The sequence below is a fragment of the Trichechus manatus genome, unplaced genomic scaffold, assembly GCF_000243295.1.
Source record: "Trichechus manatus latirostris isolate Lorelei unplaced genomic scaffold, TriManLat1.0 scaffold00070, whole genome shotgun sequence".
NCBI lineage: Eukaryota > Metazoa > Chordata > Mammalia > Sirenia > Trichechidae > Trichechus > Trichechus manatus.
In genome coordinates, this window is record NW_004444006.1 from 9,150,983 (window position 1) to 9,171,325 (window position 20,343).

General features: G+C 41.0%; 1 protein-coding gene across 1 annotated transcript; it reads left to right on the forward strand.

Moving 5' to 3' along the window:
* Positions 1-3,947: 3,947 nt before the first annotated feature.
* PIN4 (peptidylprolyl cis/trans isomerase, NIMA-interacting 4) lies at positions 3,948-18,992 on the forward strand. The gene is made up of 4 exons (XM_004380144.3): positions 3,948-4,005; positions 8,808-8,881; positions 17,991-18,110; positions 18,517-18,992. Exons 1-4 carry the CDS (start codon positions 3,963-3,965, stop codon positions 18,673-18,675), a joined length of 396 nt encoding a protein of 131 aa, XP_004380201.1. The 5' UTR covers positions 3,948-3,962; the 3' UTR covers positions 18,676-18,992.
* Positions 18,993-20,343: the final 1,351 nt, after the last annotated feature.

A 20,343-nucleotide genomic window follows, 5' to 3' on the forward strand; every position in this document is an offset into this window, starting at 1 on the left:
GTACTTCTTGTAATTTTGGTTTGGTTTTTGCAAATTCCCTAAACTTTTGTTTATCTGGAAATACCCTAATTTCACCATCATATTTGAGAGACAGTTTTGCTGGATATATAATTCTTGGCTGGCAGTTTTTTTCCTTCAAGGCTTTATATATGTCATCACATTGCCTTCTTGCCTGCATGGTTTCTGCTGAGTAGTCTGAGCTTATTCTTATTGACTCTCCTTTGTAGATGACATTTTGTTTATCCCTAGCCACTCTTAAAATTCTCTATCTTTGGTTTTGGCAACTTTGATTATAATATGTCTTGGTGACTTTCTTTTGGGATCTAGCTTATGTTGGGTTCGATGAGCATCTTGGATAGATATCTTGTCATCTTTCACGGTATCAGGGAAGTTTTCTGCCAACAAGTCTTCAACAATTCTCTCTGTATTTTGTTATCTCCCCGTTCTGGTACTCCAGTCACTCGTAGGATATTTCTCTTGATAGAGTCCCACATGATTCTTAGGGTTTCTTCATTTTTTTAAATTCTTTTAACTGATTTTTCCTCAAATAAGTTGGTGTCAAGTGCTTTATCTTAAACCTCACTAATTCTGACTTCCATTGTCTCAGTTCTGCTCCTATGACTTTCTATTGAGTTGTCTAATTCTGGTATTTTACTGTTAATCTTCTGGATTTCTGATTGCTGTCTCTCTGTGGATTCTTGCAGCCTGTTAAATTTGTCATTATGCTCTTCTCTAATCTTTGTAATTTCCTCTATTGCGTGTTCTCCGTTTTGCTTAATTTCCTTCCTAATTTCTTGAAGAGTTCTGTATATTAATCTTTTGTATTCTGCCTCCGGCAATTCCCAGAAATTTTCCTCCTCTGAAAAATTTCTAGATTCTTTACTTTGGGAGCTTTCTGAAGCCATTATGGATTGCCCCTTTATGTGATTTGATATTGGCTGTTGTCTCCGAGCCATCAATGTTATATTTATTTATTTTATGCTTACTGTATCCTAGCTTCTTGTTTTGTTTTGATATGCCCAAATAGGCTGCTCGTATGAGCTAATTTGATTATTGGCTCCTTTGAACCTCTAATGTCCTGTCACCAGGTGGTTAGATCTTTTACTAGGTATGTGAGCTCAGGAGTCCACCCACTCCTCCTGTATGGATTCAGCCCAGGTGGCCAGGTAGATAGCCACCAAGTGTGTGGTGTACGCTCTCACTTACAGTCCTAGACAGGCATGGGTGATTGGTGTAGGCACAGGCATCTGGCTGCAGCAGTGGGACACACTCTGAGCAAAGCAGGGGACTGACAGCCACCCCCAAATGTCCAGGAGGAAAACGTGTCCCTGTTCCCTAGAGCACGTAGGTGGGTGGGTTTTGCAGCCGGACTTTGAGCAGCTAATGCTGTTGGCTGTAAGGAGTAGGGGGCACCTTTTATTCATGGTCCTCTATCACAGATGGCTAGGTGGTGTGGGTGGAGCCACCAGTCCTCAGGCCCCTGATGTGGGTAGGTGAAGACCCTGTTTAATGGGCAGAGCAGTGTCAAATATCAAGGACCTGCCACTTCACAGTGAAACAGTTGGAAGTTAGACTTCAGGTATATACCCTGTTGTACTGCAGTAATGAGGGCCTATGCTGTTGAGGTGGGCCCACACAAGTCTATGCAGGGGGAAAGGCACTCAAAGTCCATGGATCCCTCATGCCTGTGCCTAGGCAAAGGAGCTGTGCCTACCCTGGTTTCCTGGCTTAGGGGAGCTGGAAGTTTATTTTTTCCCGTTTGTTGATTTATTCACTCTTCAAGGCAGGGAGAATGGCTCCGCGCATGTGACGGATCCTACTTCCGGCCCAGGGGACCCAGCGCAGAGCAGTGAGCAGGGAGGTAAACAGGAGAGAGGTTTTTCCCTAAGGGGGGTGTTTTTGATCCGCACGTAGGCCATATGCAAGTACTTATCTTTTGCCAATCCAGGGCTCCATCTTACTGGTTCTGGGTGACCGTGTAGACTCTCTGGTGCTGGGTCTCTCCCGGTGCAGAAAACATGCCTCTCAAGCATGGCTGCTTGCCTGCCTCACCACTCACCCCCGAGCTGATCAGGCCTGAAGGGCTCAGGCTCTCACCGGGTCAGGTCTGGCAACTCCTCCCTGCTTCCGAACTGTCTCTCCCACCCCCTAACACTCAGTCCGGTTCCTCAACTCTGCCTTTGATGTTCAGGGTTCCCAGACTGCCATACATAATCGATTCACTTGTTTTTTTGGGTCTTTGTTGTAAGAGGTCTACCGGAAGCATCTGACTACTCCGCCATCTTGGACTCGCCTCAGAACTCAAATTCTTAAAAGTCCAGACTTACCAGACCAGTTGAGGCTACAGGATTCCCTAAGACTATCACCCTGAGATACTCTTTAAACCTTGAACTGAAATTATCCCGAGGTCACCTTTTAGCGAAGTAACAAAAAGTGGCACACAAAATAAAGGATATTACCCATGAATGTGGTGCTCCATTAAAGAATCATCTATATGACACCAAAAGGTCAACAATTACTCTAAAGCAAAAATGAGAAGATAAGCGGGCAGGGACACTAGGATACTGGAAAGGGAGCAACCATAACAGAATTAAAGAGAATGTTGACACCTTGCGAAAAACATAATATCACTGAACAATTTGCATAGAAATTGTCAAATGGGAACCTGATTTGCTGTGTAAACTTTCACAAAAATGCTATAAAATATTATTTAAAAAAACCCTATGGGGCAGTTCTAGTCTATCACATTGGGTTGCTATGAGTCGAAATTCACTGAGGACATCCAACAAGTATGAACTAGCCATTGTTTTACATGCTTTACAAATATGAACTTAATTCTCCTAACACTCTATAAACAGGTACTATTATTATCAACTCCATTTTACACATGATGAAACTGAGGCAGAGAGAGGTGAGGTAACTTCCCCAAGGTCACAGAGCTAGTATATGGTGGAGCAGGGATTTGAAGCCAGGCAGTCTGGTAGTTAAAAAGAATCCATGCTTTTAACTACTACATTATGCTGCACCATTATAGAAATTTTGGAAAACACACAGAAGCATACACAACAATCTGTACTAGCACCACTGGTCACGTTTTGCTGTATAGCTTGCTTGTCCTTTATATGCATACATAATACTCTATATACTTTTTTTAAAAAAATTGTATCAGTCTCTATCTTGATCTGTAAGCCTCAAGGACATTTCCCGTGTCTGTACGAACAGCCTTACAATCATTTTAAGTGTCGCATAATGTTCTTTTGTATGGCGGAAACATTATTTAAGCAGTACCCTACTGAGGGACACTTTAGACTACTTCCAATTTTTCTCCATTACAGAGTTCCGCAAGAGGCTGAGGGGGTGATACACTTTAAAAAAAACAAAAACAAAACTACCTTTTGAACCCAATCAGCTACAGCTGCAAAATAAAATTAAAAAAAGAAAACCGCAAGGAAGGGTACGCTTTTGGGTGGGAGAAGAGGACTGCCGCCGCGGCGATTACTCTTTTCCTGTTGTCTGGCAACCTCACTGGATTGGAGGAACCAGACGCTTAACGAAATGCAGAGGCTAGAGGCCCCTACTACGCAGGCGCGGAGAAGACAGGCGGGGGCGGGGGTGGGGGTGCTCGGAAGCTCGCGCACACGCAAAAACCAAACCAAACCCGTTGCCGTGGAGTCGATTCGGGCGTGAGTAAAAGGAACAAAAAATCGAAGAGGCGGGATTTCCTCCCCAATTCTACTTTTGGCTCCGCCCCTCTGAGCTTCTTATTGGTCAGATATCTTCAGCCCCATTGGTCCGAGGGCCAAAGGACTGGGTCTGCCCTAGGATATGCCTGCTTTCGGAGTCGCGGTAAGAACGGCCAATTGCGATGCCGCTTTCAGGCGTTGTTTAGGATATGCCCAAGGGGCCCGAAGGGGCTTTGTACGGCAACGGAAGCAATTGAGAGTCCACGGCAAGTTTCGGAGATGGCGCCCAAAGGAAAAGGCAGCACTGGGAAAGGGGGGAAAGGTAGAGCGGCCAGAACAACAAGGGATAAGGGTGGCGTGTGAGGAACGAGAGGAGGGAGCATACAGGCGACCCCCGGAGTCTGGGAGAAAGACAGCTGGGGGGCTGTGGTCCCACAGAGCTGCCAATGATTTTATCTACGACCCTTAGAAAGGATAAATCCGCGAGGGGCTACTAGAGTTGTAGGAACACGTTGGGGTATGGTGCAGGGATCGTCCTGGTGGGTGGTAGAAGCCGGTGGGGATGGTTTGTGGGACGCGATTACTTGGGGCTGCTGTTTCAAGGGTTATTAGAGCTGTAAAATTTAATCTTGTCAGAAGTCAGCAATAAAAAGAAGTACACGTTTATTATGTTTCTTAATGTTCCGTTTAATGCTTACAGAATGTCATCGCAACCATTGGGGAAGGATTCATTTATCCGTTGAACAGAAATGTGTCAGGCACAGTGCTAAGGGCTCCGGAAGTAATGGGGAAGATAGAAACAGTAAAGCACTGTGCTAAATACAGTGTTGAGAGATGTGTATGGGGTACTATGGAAACTGAGGAAGTGTTTCATCTAGCTTGAGGAAAAGGGAAGACTTCCTGGAGCAAAGTTAGGCAGGCCAAGATGGACAACAGGTGTAGCAGGAAAAGCACTGAGGTGAGGAACAATATGGTATGTGCAGCACAGTGTTGCTGGACCAAAAGCTCAAGACTGGTTAGTGGTGAGAATGAAGACAGAGGCCAGATCATGGAGAGTGCTATATATGATGCTAAGAAGGTTGGTTATGTGCTAAGAAGGGTCAGGGAAACCTGCAAGGAGATTTTTACAGTAGTCCTTGATGAGAGATGATGGTGACTTGAACCAAGGTAGTGGCTGTGGAATGGAGAGGAGAGAGCAGATTCTATAAATATATACAATATGAAATAGGCAGGACTTGGTGATATATTGGATTGGGAACAGGGGAAGGCTCAAGGAGAGTTCTCAGTTTTTAGGACTGGGTTTCTAACTTGATGCTGGTGCTGCAAACTAAAACAGTACATGAGCAGGGATGAGGAGGTTGGTGAGTTCACATTTAGATGTATTGAGCTTGAAGTATCTGTGGGACATACAAGAGGAGATACAGTCAGGAGGTGGTTGGATATTTGAGTCTGAAGTTTGAGGGAGAGATCTAGGTGGCATGTGTGTATTTTAGGAGTCATTAACATATAGATGGATCCTAGGTTTGGAGGTTTTGGGTCATGGTTTCACGGGACATCCCAGTTAATTGGCCTAATAACATGTTCAGTGTTTCTGTTCAACCTCCTAGTTTGTTGCGTAGTGACTGGGGTTTTAAAAGCCATTCAAGTCACAACAATTGGTCTCTCTTCACTTGGAGCAACAGAGGAAGAAAGAGTCAGGAATAGTGGGAGGAAATAGAATGTGTGGCTAATTGCCTCCATGGACAACTGCCACCTTTGTCATGAGACCAGAAGAACTTGATGGTGCCTGGCTACCACTACTGTAGAAGAATCTTTGATCAAAAGGAGGAATATGCAGAAAAGAATTTCAGATTCTCATGGAATCCAGACATTCTGGAGCCATTGAGGCTGGGTGAACCCCTGAAACTTGCTCAGAGATAATCTGTAAACCTTAAAGCAAAAATATCCCCTGAAGTCTTCTAAAACCAACTATAGTTTAGCTTAACTAGTAAAGAAACGTCTGCCTTGAGCATTGTGCTCTTTTAAGATCTATCTATATGTGATCAAATTGACAACAGGAACATGAAAGATTAGATGGGAAACTTAGGGGGCAGTGAGTTTGATAATGGGGGAGGAACAACTCAGAAAAGGAGGGTGAGAATGGTTGCACAACTTGAAGAATGTAATCAGTGTCACTGAATTGTACATGTAGAAATTGTTGAATTGGTGTATGTTCTTGTGTGTGTATTCTCAACAACAAAAATAAAATATATATATATATATATATATATGTATATTTAAAAACCCGTATAGATGTACCCGTGAGAGTGTATGAGATTATCCATGGAGAGCTTAAGGAATGAGAAGAGCAGAGGGCAGAGGATGTGATCCTGGGGCAGGTAGAAAAAGAGGCAGACAGATACAGGGAATGCAGTAGAATGGTATTCCAGCGGTCAGAGAGACCAGAAAGTTTCAAGAAAGAGGGCATAGCCTATCAAGCACAGCAAAGAGGTCAATAAGATGAGGACTAAAAAAAGCACTGTTTAGATTTGGAAATTAGAGCTGGCCTTAGGCCAAGAGTGGTTTCATTGGAATGGGGAAGGTAGAAGCCAGGTTGCAGTGACTAGAGGACTGAGAAGTGGTAAAATGGAGACAATCAGTGTGGACTTCTCATGAAAGTTTTAATTTAAAAAAAGCATGGAAATTGGATGGTAGATGGAGGAGGACAAAGGATTAAGAAGTTTTATTTTGTTTGTTTCTTCAGAATGGGGAAAACTTGGGAGTGAGGCTGAGGTGAAGGAGGCAGAGCAGTTGACCTTTGAGTGGAACAAAGAACATTTTGTGCTTGGGGTCACAGAGAAAGAGGCAAGGATCAGTGTGGTTGTAAAAATGGGGCCATGGAGGGGGAAGGAGATGAGCTTGTAGGAGACCATGCTTAATTGCCTCAATTTCTTGATAAAGTCGAAGGCAAGGATATTTCTTAAGAAACGGACTGAGTAGGGATCTTGAGGAGAGTGGTAGAGGTTTGGAATAGTCATTGAGAATAATGGAAGAGGGAATGACAGAAACACAGGTGAAAGGATTGCTCTCAGGGCTGAGAGCCTGACTGATACTGAAGACATGAATTTGTGGAAGACATGATCTGCATAGTGATGATTTACCATGACAACAAGGATTTACCATGCAATTGGCAGGATATAGAATTGAAAAGAGCTAGATGTAGCCTTGAGCCAGGGTTGAGGTTCTGTTGGACAATTATAGTAGAAGGGTAGCAACACAAGGGAGTTAAGGGTACCAGTGAGAATGCAGTTCAGATGATCAAGCCTGGGGTCCAGACTGGGAATGGAGGGAGAAGTCTGATGGTCTGGGAGAACATAGCAGGATAAAGGGGCTGGGGAGAGTGGTTTCTGTGAAGTCAAAGAGTGTTACGGGAATCAAGAATGAGAGGGCTGGAAGGATAGGAGGTTGTAGCCAGAGACTGAGCTACTAGTTTTGAGTGGCACCGTTCCACTGTGTGCCCCTAGAAGCAGGTGGCCTAGCGTGGAAGGCGTGGGCATTCAAGAGGGAGGTCCAGACCTGTGAGGTTAATTTATTGGATGATTCCTCAGTGTACATGGTGATGTCGTCCAAGATGTTGGGAGAGTAAGGATGGAGCAGAAGCCTAAAGTAATGCTAGAGTCCTTGGTAGACCAAAGGGAATGAGGTGGCAGTCGGAAGATGACAGCATCCAGGAGGGGAGAGGATGGGATAACCGGAAGGTATCACCTTTCAAGAGTGAATATATGACATGTAGAAACTGTTGAATTGGTGTATGTTTTGCTGTTTATATTCTCCACAACAACAAAATTATATTTTTTTTAAAAAAGAGCGAATATATAGCAAACCCAGTTAAGAGTTTAGTTTAATAAAACTTTGGCAGTAACATTTTTTCAGGCTTTTGGTAGTATTTTGGGGTTTCAGTTTAGTTGAACATTTATTGAACACCTGTTATGTGCCAGGCACTGTGCTAGGCATTAGAGATACTAAGATACGTAAGATGGAGTCCCCTGCTTGAAACTTTTCGGTGGCTCCCTATTCCCTATAAGACAAATTCTAAGTTCCTTAGAGAGGCCCAGAGACCCTTCATGCCCTGCCCCTTACCTACCTCTTCCAGTCTCATCTCAGAGCACTCACGCCTCATACTTTGCTTCAGCTATACCATTTCCTATACATACCATGCTGTTCCCCAGTCCTGGAGTGTCTTCTCATCCGTGTTCTTTCTTTAGCTGGTCAGCTCCTACTCATCCAGGAATGCTTCCTTGACTGGCCAGAATGTCTCTCTGTGCTTCTACCGACCCCTAGCCATAACTGTCTCTTTTGCCCCTACTGTGTTCTATTGAAATTATCTGTTTACATATCTGTCTTCCCCATTAGAATATGAGTTCCCTGAAGGACAGTATCATAGCTTATTTATCTTTGTATCTTTACTGCCTGGTGCTTAGTAGTTACTTAGGAAATATTTATTGAGCTGAATACTTAATCTGATAATAGTTCTCAGAAACACCAGCCTCTAACAGTCAGTATGCTGCCACTGACCCAGAAGTTGACATAGTAGTAAAATGTAAGATGTTGCCAATGGTCATTAATCTGAATATTAATAACACTTCTTAGGAAAACATCAGTAGGCAATGTAATAGACTCCAGAGTTTTGGCAATGAATGTATCCTTTTGACAGATGTGGATGGTGAGAAACTTGATCTTTATTCAAAATATATTCTTGGAGATTTTACTTATTGGAATTTAGAGTGCTTAAATACGTAGTTGCAGTATTTATTAGAAGTCTTTCGAGAGCTGAGGGGTTTTCCTTTACAAGGTAGGATTTGAATTTGGTCCAGAGAATCTGAACTCTGCTTCTGGAGCTCTCATTCACCCATTAGCACACTCATTTGTATATCCATTTCCCATGAAGGGTTTATGTAGGGCATAAATTTCCTATTTTAAGAGAGGTGAGTCACACATGAATTTAGTTTGATGTAGTAAAAGTGTTTGGCCCAGTTCCCTTTTAAAGCTTGGTGTCATGATGGAAGTATCAACTCTTGTGTGTTGGGCCTTTCTGTAAATAATGAGGTAGAGTTTAAACGAGTACCTGTCATCTCTTCTCCAAAGGGGGAGCCGCCTCTGGGAGTGAAAGTGCTGACAAGAAGGCTCAGGGTCCCAAAGGTGGTGGCAATGCAGTAAAGGTAAGTTAGTAAGTTATTGTCTCCTTTTTTATTTATGTTAAGTATAAATTAACATATGTAAATTGGTACACATAAAAGGAAAAGACAAGTATGCTTCTTAATTTAAGAGGCTAGCCTAACACTGATGTAAAATCAAGTTAACACAAAATTGAGAACTATCAACCAGTCTCACTTATAAATAGTAATTCCTTTTAAGCATTTTCTTATATGCTTTCTCAGACATCCAGAATTCATACTTTTAGTATTGTTCCTTAAGATGTATTAAGTTAAATCTTTCCAGTAAGTGAATTAGTTATTTCTTGGGACAAAATAATATAAAACCAAGAGCTTAGATAAGTGTTACAAGGCATCTTCGCGGGGGGTGGGGGTGACAGAACACTCAGAAAGGGCACAGGTCTCACTAGTTAGCTCCGCCACTGGTGAGCTACAAGCTAGGGCCCTGACCATGAAAATGGGGATGAGAGACAATCAGCCTTGAAGTACTTAACCTAGTCCCAGAGGAGTTTCTGCCCTGAAAATATAATCTGCAAACATAGAACTATAGTATTTAATAAAAGTAACAAGGCGATTTCCATGTTTTAGTCACGATATGGGAACTTATACTTTGATTCATTCATTCAACAAGGATTTAGTGACATCTGCTCTGTGCCGGGGGCAGTGGTGGTTCAGTGGTAGAATTCTCGCCTTCCATGCGGGAGACCTGCATTCAGTTCCCAGCCAGTGCACCTCAAGCACAGCCACTACCGCCTGTCAGTGGATGCTGAACAGGTTTTGGCAGAACTTCCAGACTAGGAAGAAAGGTCTGGTGATCTACTTCCAAAAGTCAGCCAGTGAAAACCCTATGGGAAAAACCAATCCTCAACTTTATATGGAATGGCAAAAGGCCCTGAGTAACTAAAGCAATGTTGAAAGAGAAGAACAAAGTAGGAAGACTGACACCTCCTGATTTTAAAATATGTTATACACCTACAGTAATCAAAATGGCCTGGTACTAGTATAACAATAGATACATACACCAGTGGAATAGAATGGAGAGTCAGGAAATAAACCCACAAATCTATGGTCGATTCATTTTTGACAGGGGTGCTAAGTCCATTCAATGGGAAAAGAAGAGTCTCTTCAATAATTGGTGCTGGAAAAATTGGATTTTCACACACAAAAAAATAAAACAGGATCCATGCCTCACACTGTACACAAAAATAAATTCAAAATGAAATCAAAGACCTAAATGTGAAAACTAAAACCATAAAATTTGTAGAAGAAAATGCAGGGGCAAGGCTGTCGGGCGTAGCTTTTAATAATGGACTATCTAATATAATAACAAAAGCACAAACAGTAAAAGACAAAATAAATAAATGGGACCTCATAAAAATTAAAAACTTTTGTTCATCAAAAGACTTTACCAAAAAAGTGAAAAGACAAGCTACCAACTGGGAGAATATCTTAACGGAAACCATATATCCATTAACAATCTATTAACCAATCCAGACCTACTGGACCAATAGAGACTAGAGGAACCCCTGAGACTATCGCCCTAAGATACCCTTTGAATGTGGAATTGAAGCCATTTCTGCAGGTCACCTTTCAGCCAAATAATGGATTGGCTTATAAAACAATATCACCTGTGAGTAATGTGCTCCCTTATACAATTAACTGTAATGAGACCAAACTGTCAACAGTGACTCAGAAGCAAAGATGAGAAAGCAAGAAGGGGAAGGGAAGCTAGATCCATGGAAACGGAACAAACAGAATGGAAATAATGAGAATGCTAACACAGCATAAAAATTGTAACCAAAGGCACAAAACAATTTGTATAAAAATTGTTAAAGGGGAATCTAATTTGCTGTATAAACTTTCACCTAAAACACAATAAAATATTATTAAAAAAGAAAAAAATCTGTTAAACAAAATATATATAAAACTTTGACAGCTTAACAACAAAAAGACAAATAACCCAATCACGAAATGGGCAAAGGACTAGAATAGACATTTCACCAAAAACAACATTCAGATGGCCACCAAACACATGAAAAGATGCTCAATGTCATTAGCCATCAGAGATATGCAAATCAAAACCACAATGAGATACCATTTCACTCCCAGTAAAATGGCTAAGAGGGAAAAAAAAATGGAAAGCAACAAATGTTGGCAAGGATGTGGGGAAATTGGAACCCTTATCCATTGCTGGTGGGAATGCAACATGGTACAGCCTTTGTGGAAAACAGTGTGGTAGTTCCTCAAAAAACTAAAAATAGAACTATCATATGACTCAGAAATTGCACTCCTAGGTATATACCCAAAAGACTTGAAAGCAGAGACTCAGAGACTTGTACACCAGTGTTCATTGCAGCACTATTCACAATAGCCAAAAAGTGGAAACAGCCTAAATGCCCATCAACAGATGAATGGATAAACAAAATGTGGTACATACATACAATGGAATAATACTCAGCCAGTAAGGAAAAGGAAGTCTTGATACAGGCTATGTGGATGGAGCTTGAAGACATGCTCAGTGAAATAAGTCATTCACAAAAGGACAAATACTGTATGATATCACTTACATAAAAAGACAAGAGTATAGAGACCAAAAGGCAAAAGTATAGAGACCAAAGTTTATTAGTGGTTACCGGGGAGGAAGGGGTAAAGAGGGGATTATTGCTTATGGAGTACTGAGTTTTGGTTTTCTATGATGGAAAAATCACATTGACTAAAAGTAGGGTTGCACAGCCGATTGATGTAATTGCTGTCAATAAGTTGTACACCTGTAAAAAGTTGAATTGGCAGAAGTTGTGTGATATATTTACAACAATGACAAAAAAAAAGTAGCTGCTGAGGCTGATTATATACAAACACACACCTCATGGGATTTGGTTCCTTGGTTTGGAGGTTTAGACTTATGGTTTCATGGTGTTTAATGCTAACGTTCTATCTCCTAGTTTGTTGTGCCTGGGATCTTAAAATCTTGCAAGTGGCCATCCAAGGTACAACAGTTGATCTCAATTCACCTGGAGCAGCAGAGGAAGAAAGAGAGTCAGAATAGGAGGAGGAAATGGAATGTGTGGCTAGTTGCCTTCATGAACGACTGCCACCTTTGCCATGAGACCAGAAGAACTGGATGGTATCCAGCTACCTTATTGAACATGTTGATCAAAGATTCTATAGAAGAATCCTGATCAAATGGGGGGAAATGCAGAACAGAATTTCAGATTCTCATGGAATCCAGACATTCTGGAGCCATTGAGGCTGGGTGAACCCCTGATACTATTGTCCTGAGATAATCTGTAAACCTTAAACCAAAAATATCCCCTGAAGTCTTCTTAAAACCAAACAGTAGTTTTGCTTAACTAGTAAAGAATGTCTGCCATGAGCATTGTGATCTTTTAAGATCTATCTATATGGGATCAAATTGACAACAGCAACATGAAAGATTAGATAGGAAGCTTAGGGGGCAGTGAGTTTATGTTAATGGAGGAGGAACAACTGGGAAAAGGGGTGAAAATGGTTGCACAACTTGAAGAATGTAATCAGTGTCACTGAATTGTACATATAGAAACTGTTGAATTGATATATGTTTTGCTGTATATATTCTCAACAACAACAAAAGAAAACCCTGTGGATCACAACAGTCCAATCTTGTTCATTGGTAACCATGAGTTGGAGGCCAACTTGATGGCAGCTAACAACTACAACAGGCTCTGTGCCAAGTGCTATTCGAGGCTCTGTTTTTGTTGTTGTTGTTGTTAGTTGCCGTCAAGTCGATTCCAACTCATGGCCACCCCATGTGTGCAGAGTAGAACTGCTCCATAGAGTTTTGGAAACGGTTCGCCAGGCCTGTTTTCCAAGGCACCTCTGGGTGGGTTTGAACTGCCAACCTTTTGGCTAACAGTCGAGTGCTTCACCATTTGCGCCACCCAGGGACACCATTCTAGGCTCTGGGGTAAAATACAAACAACAACAAAAAAAAGAGATGGTCCCTGTCATTACTCTTGTTGGGGAGCAGTTAGGTAAAAAAATAAATTTCAGTGCTGGATGGTAAGTGCATTAGTGGAATTCCTTCATACAAATTCAGTTATACACATGCAGCCAAAAAACAAAAAATAATATAAATGGTGTGGGCCATTCTGTCCATCTTTCTACTCAGTGAACACATGCCCCAGAGAGAGAAATCACAGACATGAATCTGCTTTTCCATAGTTGGCCTCCAATCTTGTATGAGTACCCAACCATGTTAAGTGGAATTTTGGTATCCAAAGATAAGTTTTTATAAAACAACCTAAATACAACCCAGTTACTTCATCTGATGCTCTCCTGAAGTAGCCATTGTTAACAACACTGGGGTAGGTGGCAGGAACTGGTTTTGTTAGGCTTAATGAGAGCTGACATGTTGGTCTCCAGTATGGCATTTTTAAGGAATGTTCTAGGGTAATTCTGGGTATATGCAGTTTTCACCTATGTGCTCACTTTTACAGTCTAACCTAAGAGACTCCTCCACTGCATATGGCTTTAAAAAAGCATCTTGGAAAAAAGTAAGTTCAGTAAAGCTATACATCGGGTGTATACAAAGAAGTGTAATTAAGGTACGAAAGTAGATTAGAGTTAATTTTTTTTTATTAAGCTTTTTATTTTCAGATAATTGTAGATTTGCATGTAGTTGTAAGAAGTTACACAGAGAGATCCCGTGTACCTTTCACCAACTTCCTCCCTGAGTTTCCTGTTTCCATTCACCCATCTTTCCTGCCTTTTGGGCAAATGCTGCCCTTCTGGTTTCCTATGGTTGATTGTTCTGAGGAGCACGTTCCTCACAGGTGTTATTGTTCACTTTATAGGCCTATTATTTGACTGAAAGGTGATCTCTGGGAGTGGGTTCAGTTCCAGGTTTGAAGGATGTCTAAGGGCCATAGTCTCAGGGGTTCTACCAGTCTCTGTCAGACAAGTAAGTCTAGTCTTTTTCATGAATTAGAATTTTGTTCTACATTTTTCTCCCACTCTGTCCAGGACCTTCTATTGTGATCCTGATCAGAGCGGTCAGTAGTGGTATCTGGGGTCAGTAGTGGTACCCGGGCACCATCTAGTTCTTCTGGTCTCAGGCTAGTGGAGGCTGTGGTTCATGTGGTCCATTAGTCCTTTGGGCTAATTGTTTTCCTTGAGACTGATTTTCCTTCACTTTTTGCTCTGGATGGGAAGAGACCAATAGTTGTATCTCAGATGCCTACTCACAAGCTTTTAAGACCCCAGTCGCTACCCACCAAAGTAGGATGTAGAACATTGTCTTTATGGACTATGTTATGCCAGTTGACTTAGACTATGGTCCTAAGCCCTCAAACCCAGCAACTTAGTCCCTTGAGGTATTTGGTTATGGCTAAGAAGTTTGCATAACTGTGGCCCTTGTGTGCTGTACTATGTACATGGATATATTTGCAGCACATACAAATGCATATGTAGAAATATCCTCTGCCAGACCTATATATGCTTATGAGTGTACTCCTGTATACCATCCCACACCTGTTCAGCTTACATATCTACTTATGTAGCCACTCATAAATTCTTTGTTATTACTGTTATTGCAGGATTGTGTATGTAATAGTATTTACCGTTATTGCCTTCTACTCTTGCATACCTCTCAGTGTCTTCCTTTGCCTTGGTCATGTTGTGCTGACTTCCTGCATATTGTGTATTGTCTTTCCCTTCACCCAAGTTAATACATGTCTATATCTAGTTAGTGATTTTCCCTTCCTCCCCTTCCTATCCCTGATAACCATCGAAGAATATTTCTGTGTGTAAACCTTTTCTTGGCTTTTTATTAGAGTTGTCTCATACAATATTTGTCCTTTTGTGATTGACTTATTTTGCTCAGCATGATGTCCTCCAGGTTCATCCATGTTGTAAGATGTTTCACAGATTCATTGTTATTCTTTCACGTTGCATAGTATTCCATTGTGTGTATGTACCACAGTTTGTTTATCCATTTATCCATTGATGGGCACTTAGGTTGTTTCCATCTTTTTGCTATTGTGAATAATGCTGCAGTGAACATGGGTGTGCATAATATCTATTTGTGTCATGGCTCTTATTTCTGTAGGATATATACCTACTAGTGGGATTGCTGGATCCTATGGTATTTGTTTCTAACTTTTTGAGGAAGCGCCATACCATATTCCACAGGGGCTGTACCATTTTACATTCCCACTAGAAGTGTATGAAAGTTCCAATCTCTCCACACCTTTGTCAGCATTTGTTGTTTTCTGTTTTTTTGATCATTGCCATTATTACGGGGGTGAGGTGATACCTCATTGCTGTTTTAATTTGCATCTCTTTAATGGCTAATGATCGTGAGCATCTCTTCATGTGTTTGTTGTCTGCTTGAATGTCTTCTTTGGTCAAGTGCCTGTTCATGTCCTTTTTTAATTGGATTCATGCCCATTTTTTAATTGGATTGTTTGTCTTTTTGTTGTTGAGGTGGTGAAGTTTTCTATGAATTTTAGAGATTAGTCCCTTGTCAGATATGTCATTGCCGAAAATATTTTCCCGGTGTGTAGGTTCTCTTTTTACTCTTTTGGAGAAGTCGTTTGATGCACATAAGTGTTTAAAGGGTTGAGCATTCTTAATATTCAACATATGATACTTTGTCAAAGTGGTGAATTGTGGGGAGGCTTTGTACATTGTATACTGAGCCTCCTTTTTTTACCGTGGTAAAAACATTGTTTGCCATTTCAACATTCTTTACGTGTACAATTCAGTGATATTAGTTATCTTTATATCGCTCAACCATCACCATTACCTATTTCCAAATTTTCCATGACCTTTAACAGAAGCTCAGTATCCCCTAAGTAGTAACTCCCTCTTTTCCCTCCCCTCCCACCTATCCCAGTGGTTACTGATAAACTTCGGTCACTATGCACTTGCTTATCCTAGATATTTCATGTAAGTGGAATCATTCAATATTTGTCCTTTTCTGATTGACTTATTTCACTCAGCAAAATGTTTTCAAGGTTCATCCATGTTGTAGTATGTATCAGAACTTCATTTCCCTTTTTGGCTGCATAATAGATATTGACTGTGTGGACCACCACAAATTATGGATAACATTGTGAAGAATTGGAATTCCAGAACACTTAATTGTGCTCATGAGGAACCTGTACTTAGACCAAGAGGCAGTCGTTCAAACAGAACAAGGGGATACTGCGAGGTTTAAAGTCAAGAAAGGTGTGTGTCAGGGTTGCATCCTTTCACCATACTTATTCAGTCTGTATGCTGAGCAAATAATCTGAGAAACTAGACTATATGAAGAAGAATGTGGCATCAGGGTTGGAGGAAGATTCATTAACAACCTGCGATATGCAGATGACACAACATTGCTGAAAGTGAAGGGGACTTGAAGCACTTACTGATGAAGGTCAAGGACCACAGCCTCCAATGTGGATTACACTTCAACATAAAGAAAACAAAAATCCTCACAACTGCACTAATAAGCAACATCATGATAATGGAGAAAATATTAAAATTAAAAGAGATTTCATTTTACTTGAATCCACAATCCACGCCCGTGGAAGCAGCAATCAAGAAATCAAATGATGCATTGCATAGGGCAAATCTGCTGCAAAAGATCTCTTTAAAGTGTTGAAAAGCAAAGATGTCACTTTAAGGACTAAGGTGGGCCTGACCCAGGCCATGGTGTTTTCAGTTGCCTCATATGCATACGAAAGCAGGACAATGAATAAGGAAGACAGAAGAATTGATGCCTTTGAATTATGTTGTTGGTGAAGAATATTGAATATACCGTGAACTGCCAGAAGAACAAACAAGTCTGTCTTGAAAGAAGTACAGCCAGAATGCTCATTAGAAGCAAGGATGGCAAGACTTCATCTCACATACTTTGGACATGTTATCAGGAGGGACCAGTCCTTGGAGAAAGACATCATGCTTGGTAAAGTAGAGAGTCAGCAAAAAAGAGGAAGACCTTCAATGAGATGGATTGACCCAGTAGCTGCAACAATGGTCTCAAGCATAACAACGATCGAGAGGGTGGCACAGGACTGGGCAGTGTTTCATTCTGTTGTTCATAGGGTTGCTATGAGTTGGAACCAACTCGACAGCACCTGACAACAACAACATTCCATTGTATGTATGTACCACGTTTTGTTTATCCATTCATCTGTTCATGGACATGTAGGCTGTTTTCCACCTTTTGGCTATTGTAAATAGTGCTGCAGTGAACTTTGGTGTACAAGTATCTGTTTGTGTTTGCGTTTCTGGAAGAGTGGAATTGCTGGTAATTCTAAGTCCTAGTGGTGCAATGGTTAAGCTCTTGGCTGCTAACCAAGCTCTTGGCTGCTAACCAAAAGTCAGTGGTTCAAACCCACCAGCCCCTCCACAGGAGAAAAGACCTGGCCATCTGCTCCCCTAAAGATTACAGCTTAGGAAACCCCATGGGGCAGTTCTACTCTGTTCTCTAGGGTCACTGTGAGTTGGAATCGACTCGACAGCACACAACAACAACATGGTGATTCTATGTTTAAATTTTTGAGGAACCACTAAACTGTTTTCCACAGTGGTAGTACCATTTTACAATCTACATTGGGCCTCTTTTGTTAAAGAATATTTCTTAGTGTGTTTTTTTATATCATCCCCAGTTAGATGAAATAATCACTAACATTTATTGAATGCTAGCTGCATTATCTCAACCTTCACAACCCTATGAGAACCCATAGATACTGTTGTCATCTCTAGTGCACAAATGGGGAAATACTTAGTGGTTTAGATACTTGCCTAAGATCATACAGCATGCTTGGGATTTGACTCCAGGACCCAAACTCTTAACCATTGTCATCCCTTTCCTCTTCCCGTTACCATTGAGATACATTGTAAAAGATGGGAGCTTCCCACATCCGGATGCTCATTTTCCAGCTAAATCGGGGCACTGAGGTATTGTTTTGATAGGGGAAATGGGGCTGTGGCCATCACCTAAGTGGGCAAACTTCTAGGATTTTCAGTTGTCACGAGCTAAGGTATTTTTCATTGATCGGGTAATCCAGACTTAATTGCTGTACTGAGAGGAAAGGAATCATTTGGGTCTCAAAAAATATTATGTGTATGTGCTTTTTCTTTGCAGGTCAGACACATTCTATGTGAAAAACACGGTAGAATTATGGAAGCCATGGAAAAGTTAAAGTCTGGAATGAGATTCAATGAAGTGGCTGCACAATATAGTGAAGATAAAGCCAGGCAAGGGGTATGGTGCTCTTATCTTTTAAAATTATTTGTCCCCCACAGAGGAAACAGAAATGGAGACTATTTCTATGTTCTGCCATTAATTTTAGCCTTATCTTGGTTTTAAAATCTTAAAAGCAGACATGTTTCATTTTTGAACAGTTAATTAAGGGCTACATCTGTCTAAACTTAGACATGACCAAATTTGTACAGCTAACTTAAAAGTCCACCAATTATTATAAGTGCTTATGTGTTCAGTTTAGGGTTAGACCTCTTCTGCCTATTTGTCCTTGTTGACCCTATTCCTTTATAGCCCAGATGAATAAACCTATACCCTTAGCATTCATGTTGGGAAATTCTCTCAAGTTACAATAGAACTGTCCCCTCTTTGGGCCAGTTGACATCACATTATCTTTTTGGTTTTTCAGGGCGACTTGGGCTGGATGACCAGAGGGTCCATGGTAGGACCATTTCAAGAAGCTGCATTTGCCTTGCCTGTAAGTGGGCTGGATAAGCCTGTGTTTACAGACCCTCCAGTTAAGACAAAATTTGGATATCACATTATTATGGTTGAAGGGAGAAAATAAAATCATATGAAAGACTGAATAAATTATATACATTCTGTATATCTCTTTATAAGGTATTGAATAATCCTTGTATTTTATCAGCTGTGTCAGTGTGAGTTTATAGGTGCAAAATAGGGTGGGTGTAAGTTAGTATTTAATGCAGTAGGTGTTCAGTCAGTAGTTCTCAAAGTCAAGCCAACTCTAACCTGTACTCCCTTTTCTCCTAGAGCTACACTATCTGATTTTCAGTATGTCCCATAAATTAATTCAGAAACCATCTGTAGGGAAGCCAGATATCAGCTTACACTATTCATGCAACTGAAAATACTAGGCATCAAATCAACAGATTAGTACATGAGAATCATAAAATAAGTTCCTGGGACAACACTTGTTTTACAAGTTAGCCAACTTTGATTTTCCAGGATACGAATTGTTTTTTAGATGCTTAAGATAGTACAGTGGAGCCCTAGTGGCACAATGGTTAAGCAGTCAGCTGCGGACTGAAAGCTCTGCGGGAGAGACCTGGCAATCTGCTCCTATAAAGATCACAGCCTAGAAAACTGTATGGGGCAATTCTACTCTGTCACATGGGGTCGCTATGAGTCAAAATCAACTCAGTGGCACTTAACATAGTGCATAACAACATAAACTCCTTTTTTTTTTAAATAAACATTTATTGGAGGAACAAAGGCATTCAGTTCTTCTCTAGGTATTTGTACTAGACTAAGCAGCCATTCACCAAGTGTTGGTAAAGGGGAGAGATACCCACATAAAAAGATATATGTAATCATTCCTGCATCTTCAAATGCATGGGTTACATTATGACTGTACCTTCCAGGGCCAACCTCTGTGTCTCTGCTTTTTTTTAATTTAAAAGGCAATATTTATGACATACAAAAAAGCATAAAGGATATTGTAAGTACTGTCCACCTGCTCTAAAACCAAAAACCCCATTGCCGGCAAGTCAATTCCAACTCATAGAGACCCTATAGGACAGAGTAGAACTGCCCCATAGGGTTTCCAAGGCTGTGATCTTTACGGAAGCCAACTGCCACATCATTCTCCCGCAGAGCAGCTGGTGGGTTTCATTTAGCAGCTGGGCGCTTAACCACTGCACCACCAGGGCTCTGACTGCTTCAAAAATAAAACTTGACCAACACAACTATATGATTCTTAGCAGTGATTCTTTTAACATGCTGCATTCTCTCCTTTGGCTGCATTTAATTTCACATTATGCCAACAAAACAGCGATTTCACCTAGAGACCTTAGTTTCCCATTTTAGAAGATAGTTTCTCAGCACCCCAGCAGGTTATGCATCCATGAGGTTTTTTTTTTGTTTTTTGTTTTAAGTAATATTGTGTTTTCGGTGAAGGTTTACATAGCAGTTCAGGTTCCCATTCAACAATTTCTGCACAAATTTTTTAGTGACATTGGTTACATTTTCCCAATGTGTGAACATTATCAGTATTTCCATTCTTCTTGTTCTGTTTCCATTAATCTACTTTCCCTGCCCACTTACATTCTCATCTTTGTTTTAAAGTAATTGTTGACCGTTCTCATATACGTGATTTTTTAAAGGAGTACAGTACTCATGGGTGATAGTCTTTGTTTTGTGAGCTAATCTGTTATTTAGGTAAAAGGTGACATCAGGGGCTAGTTACGGTTCAAGAATAAAGAGTATCTCAGAG

Excerpts from the sequence above, each read along its gene's own strand:
- PIN4 (XM_004380144.3), top strand. The coding sequence starts at position 3,963 with ATGGCGCCCAAAGGAAAAGGCAGCACTGGGAAAGGGGGGAAAG. Across the intron at positions 4,006-8,807 it reads CACTGGGAAAGGGGGGAAAG|GGGGAGCCGCCTCTGGGAGT; the intron begins GTAGAGCGGCCA and ends TCTTCTCCAAAG. Across the intron at positions 8,882-17,990 it reads GTGGTGGCAATGCAGTAAAG|GTCAGACACATTCTATGTGA; the intron begins GTAAGTTAGTAA and ends TTTTCTTTGCAG.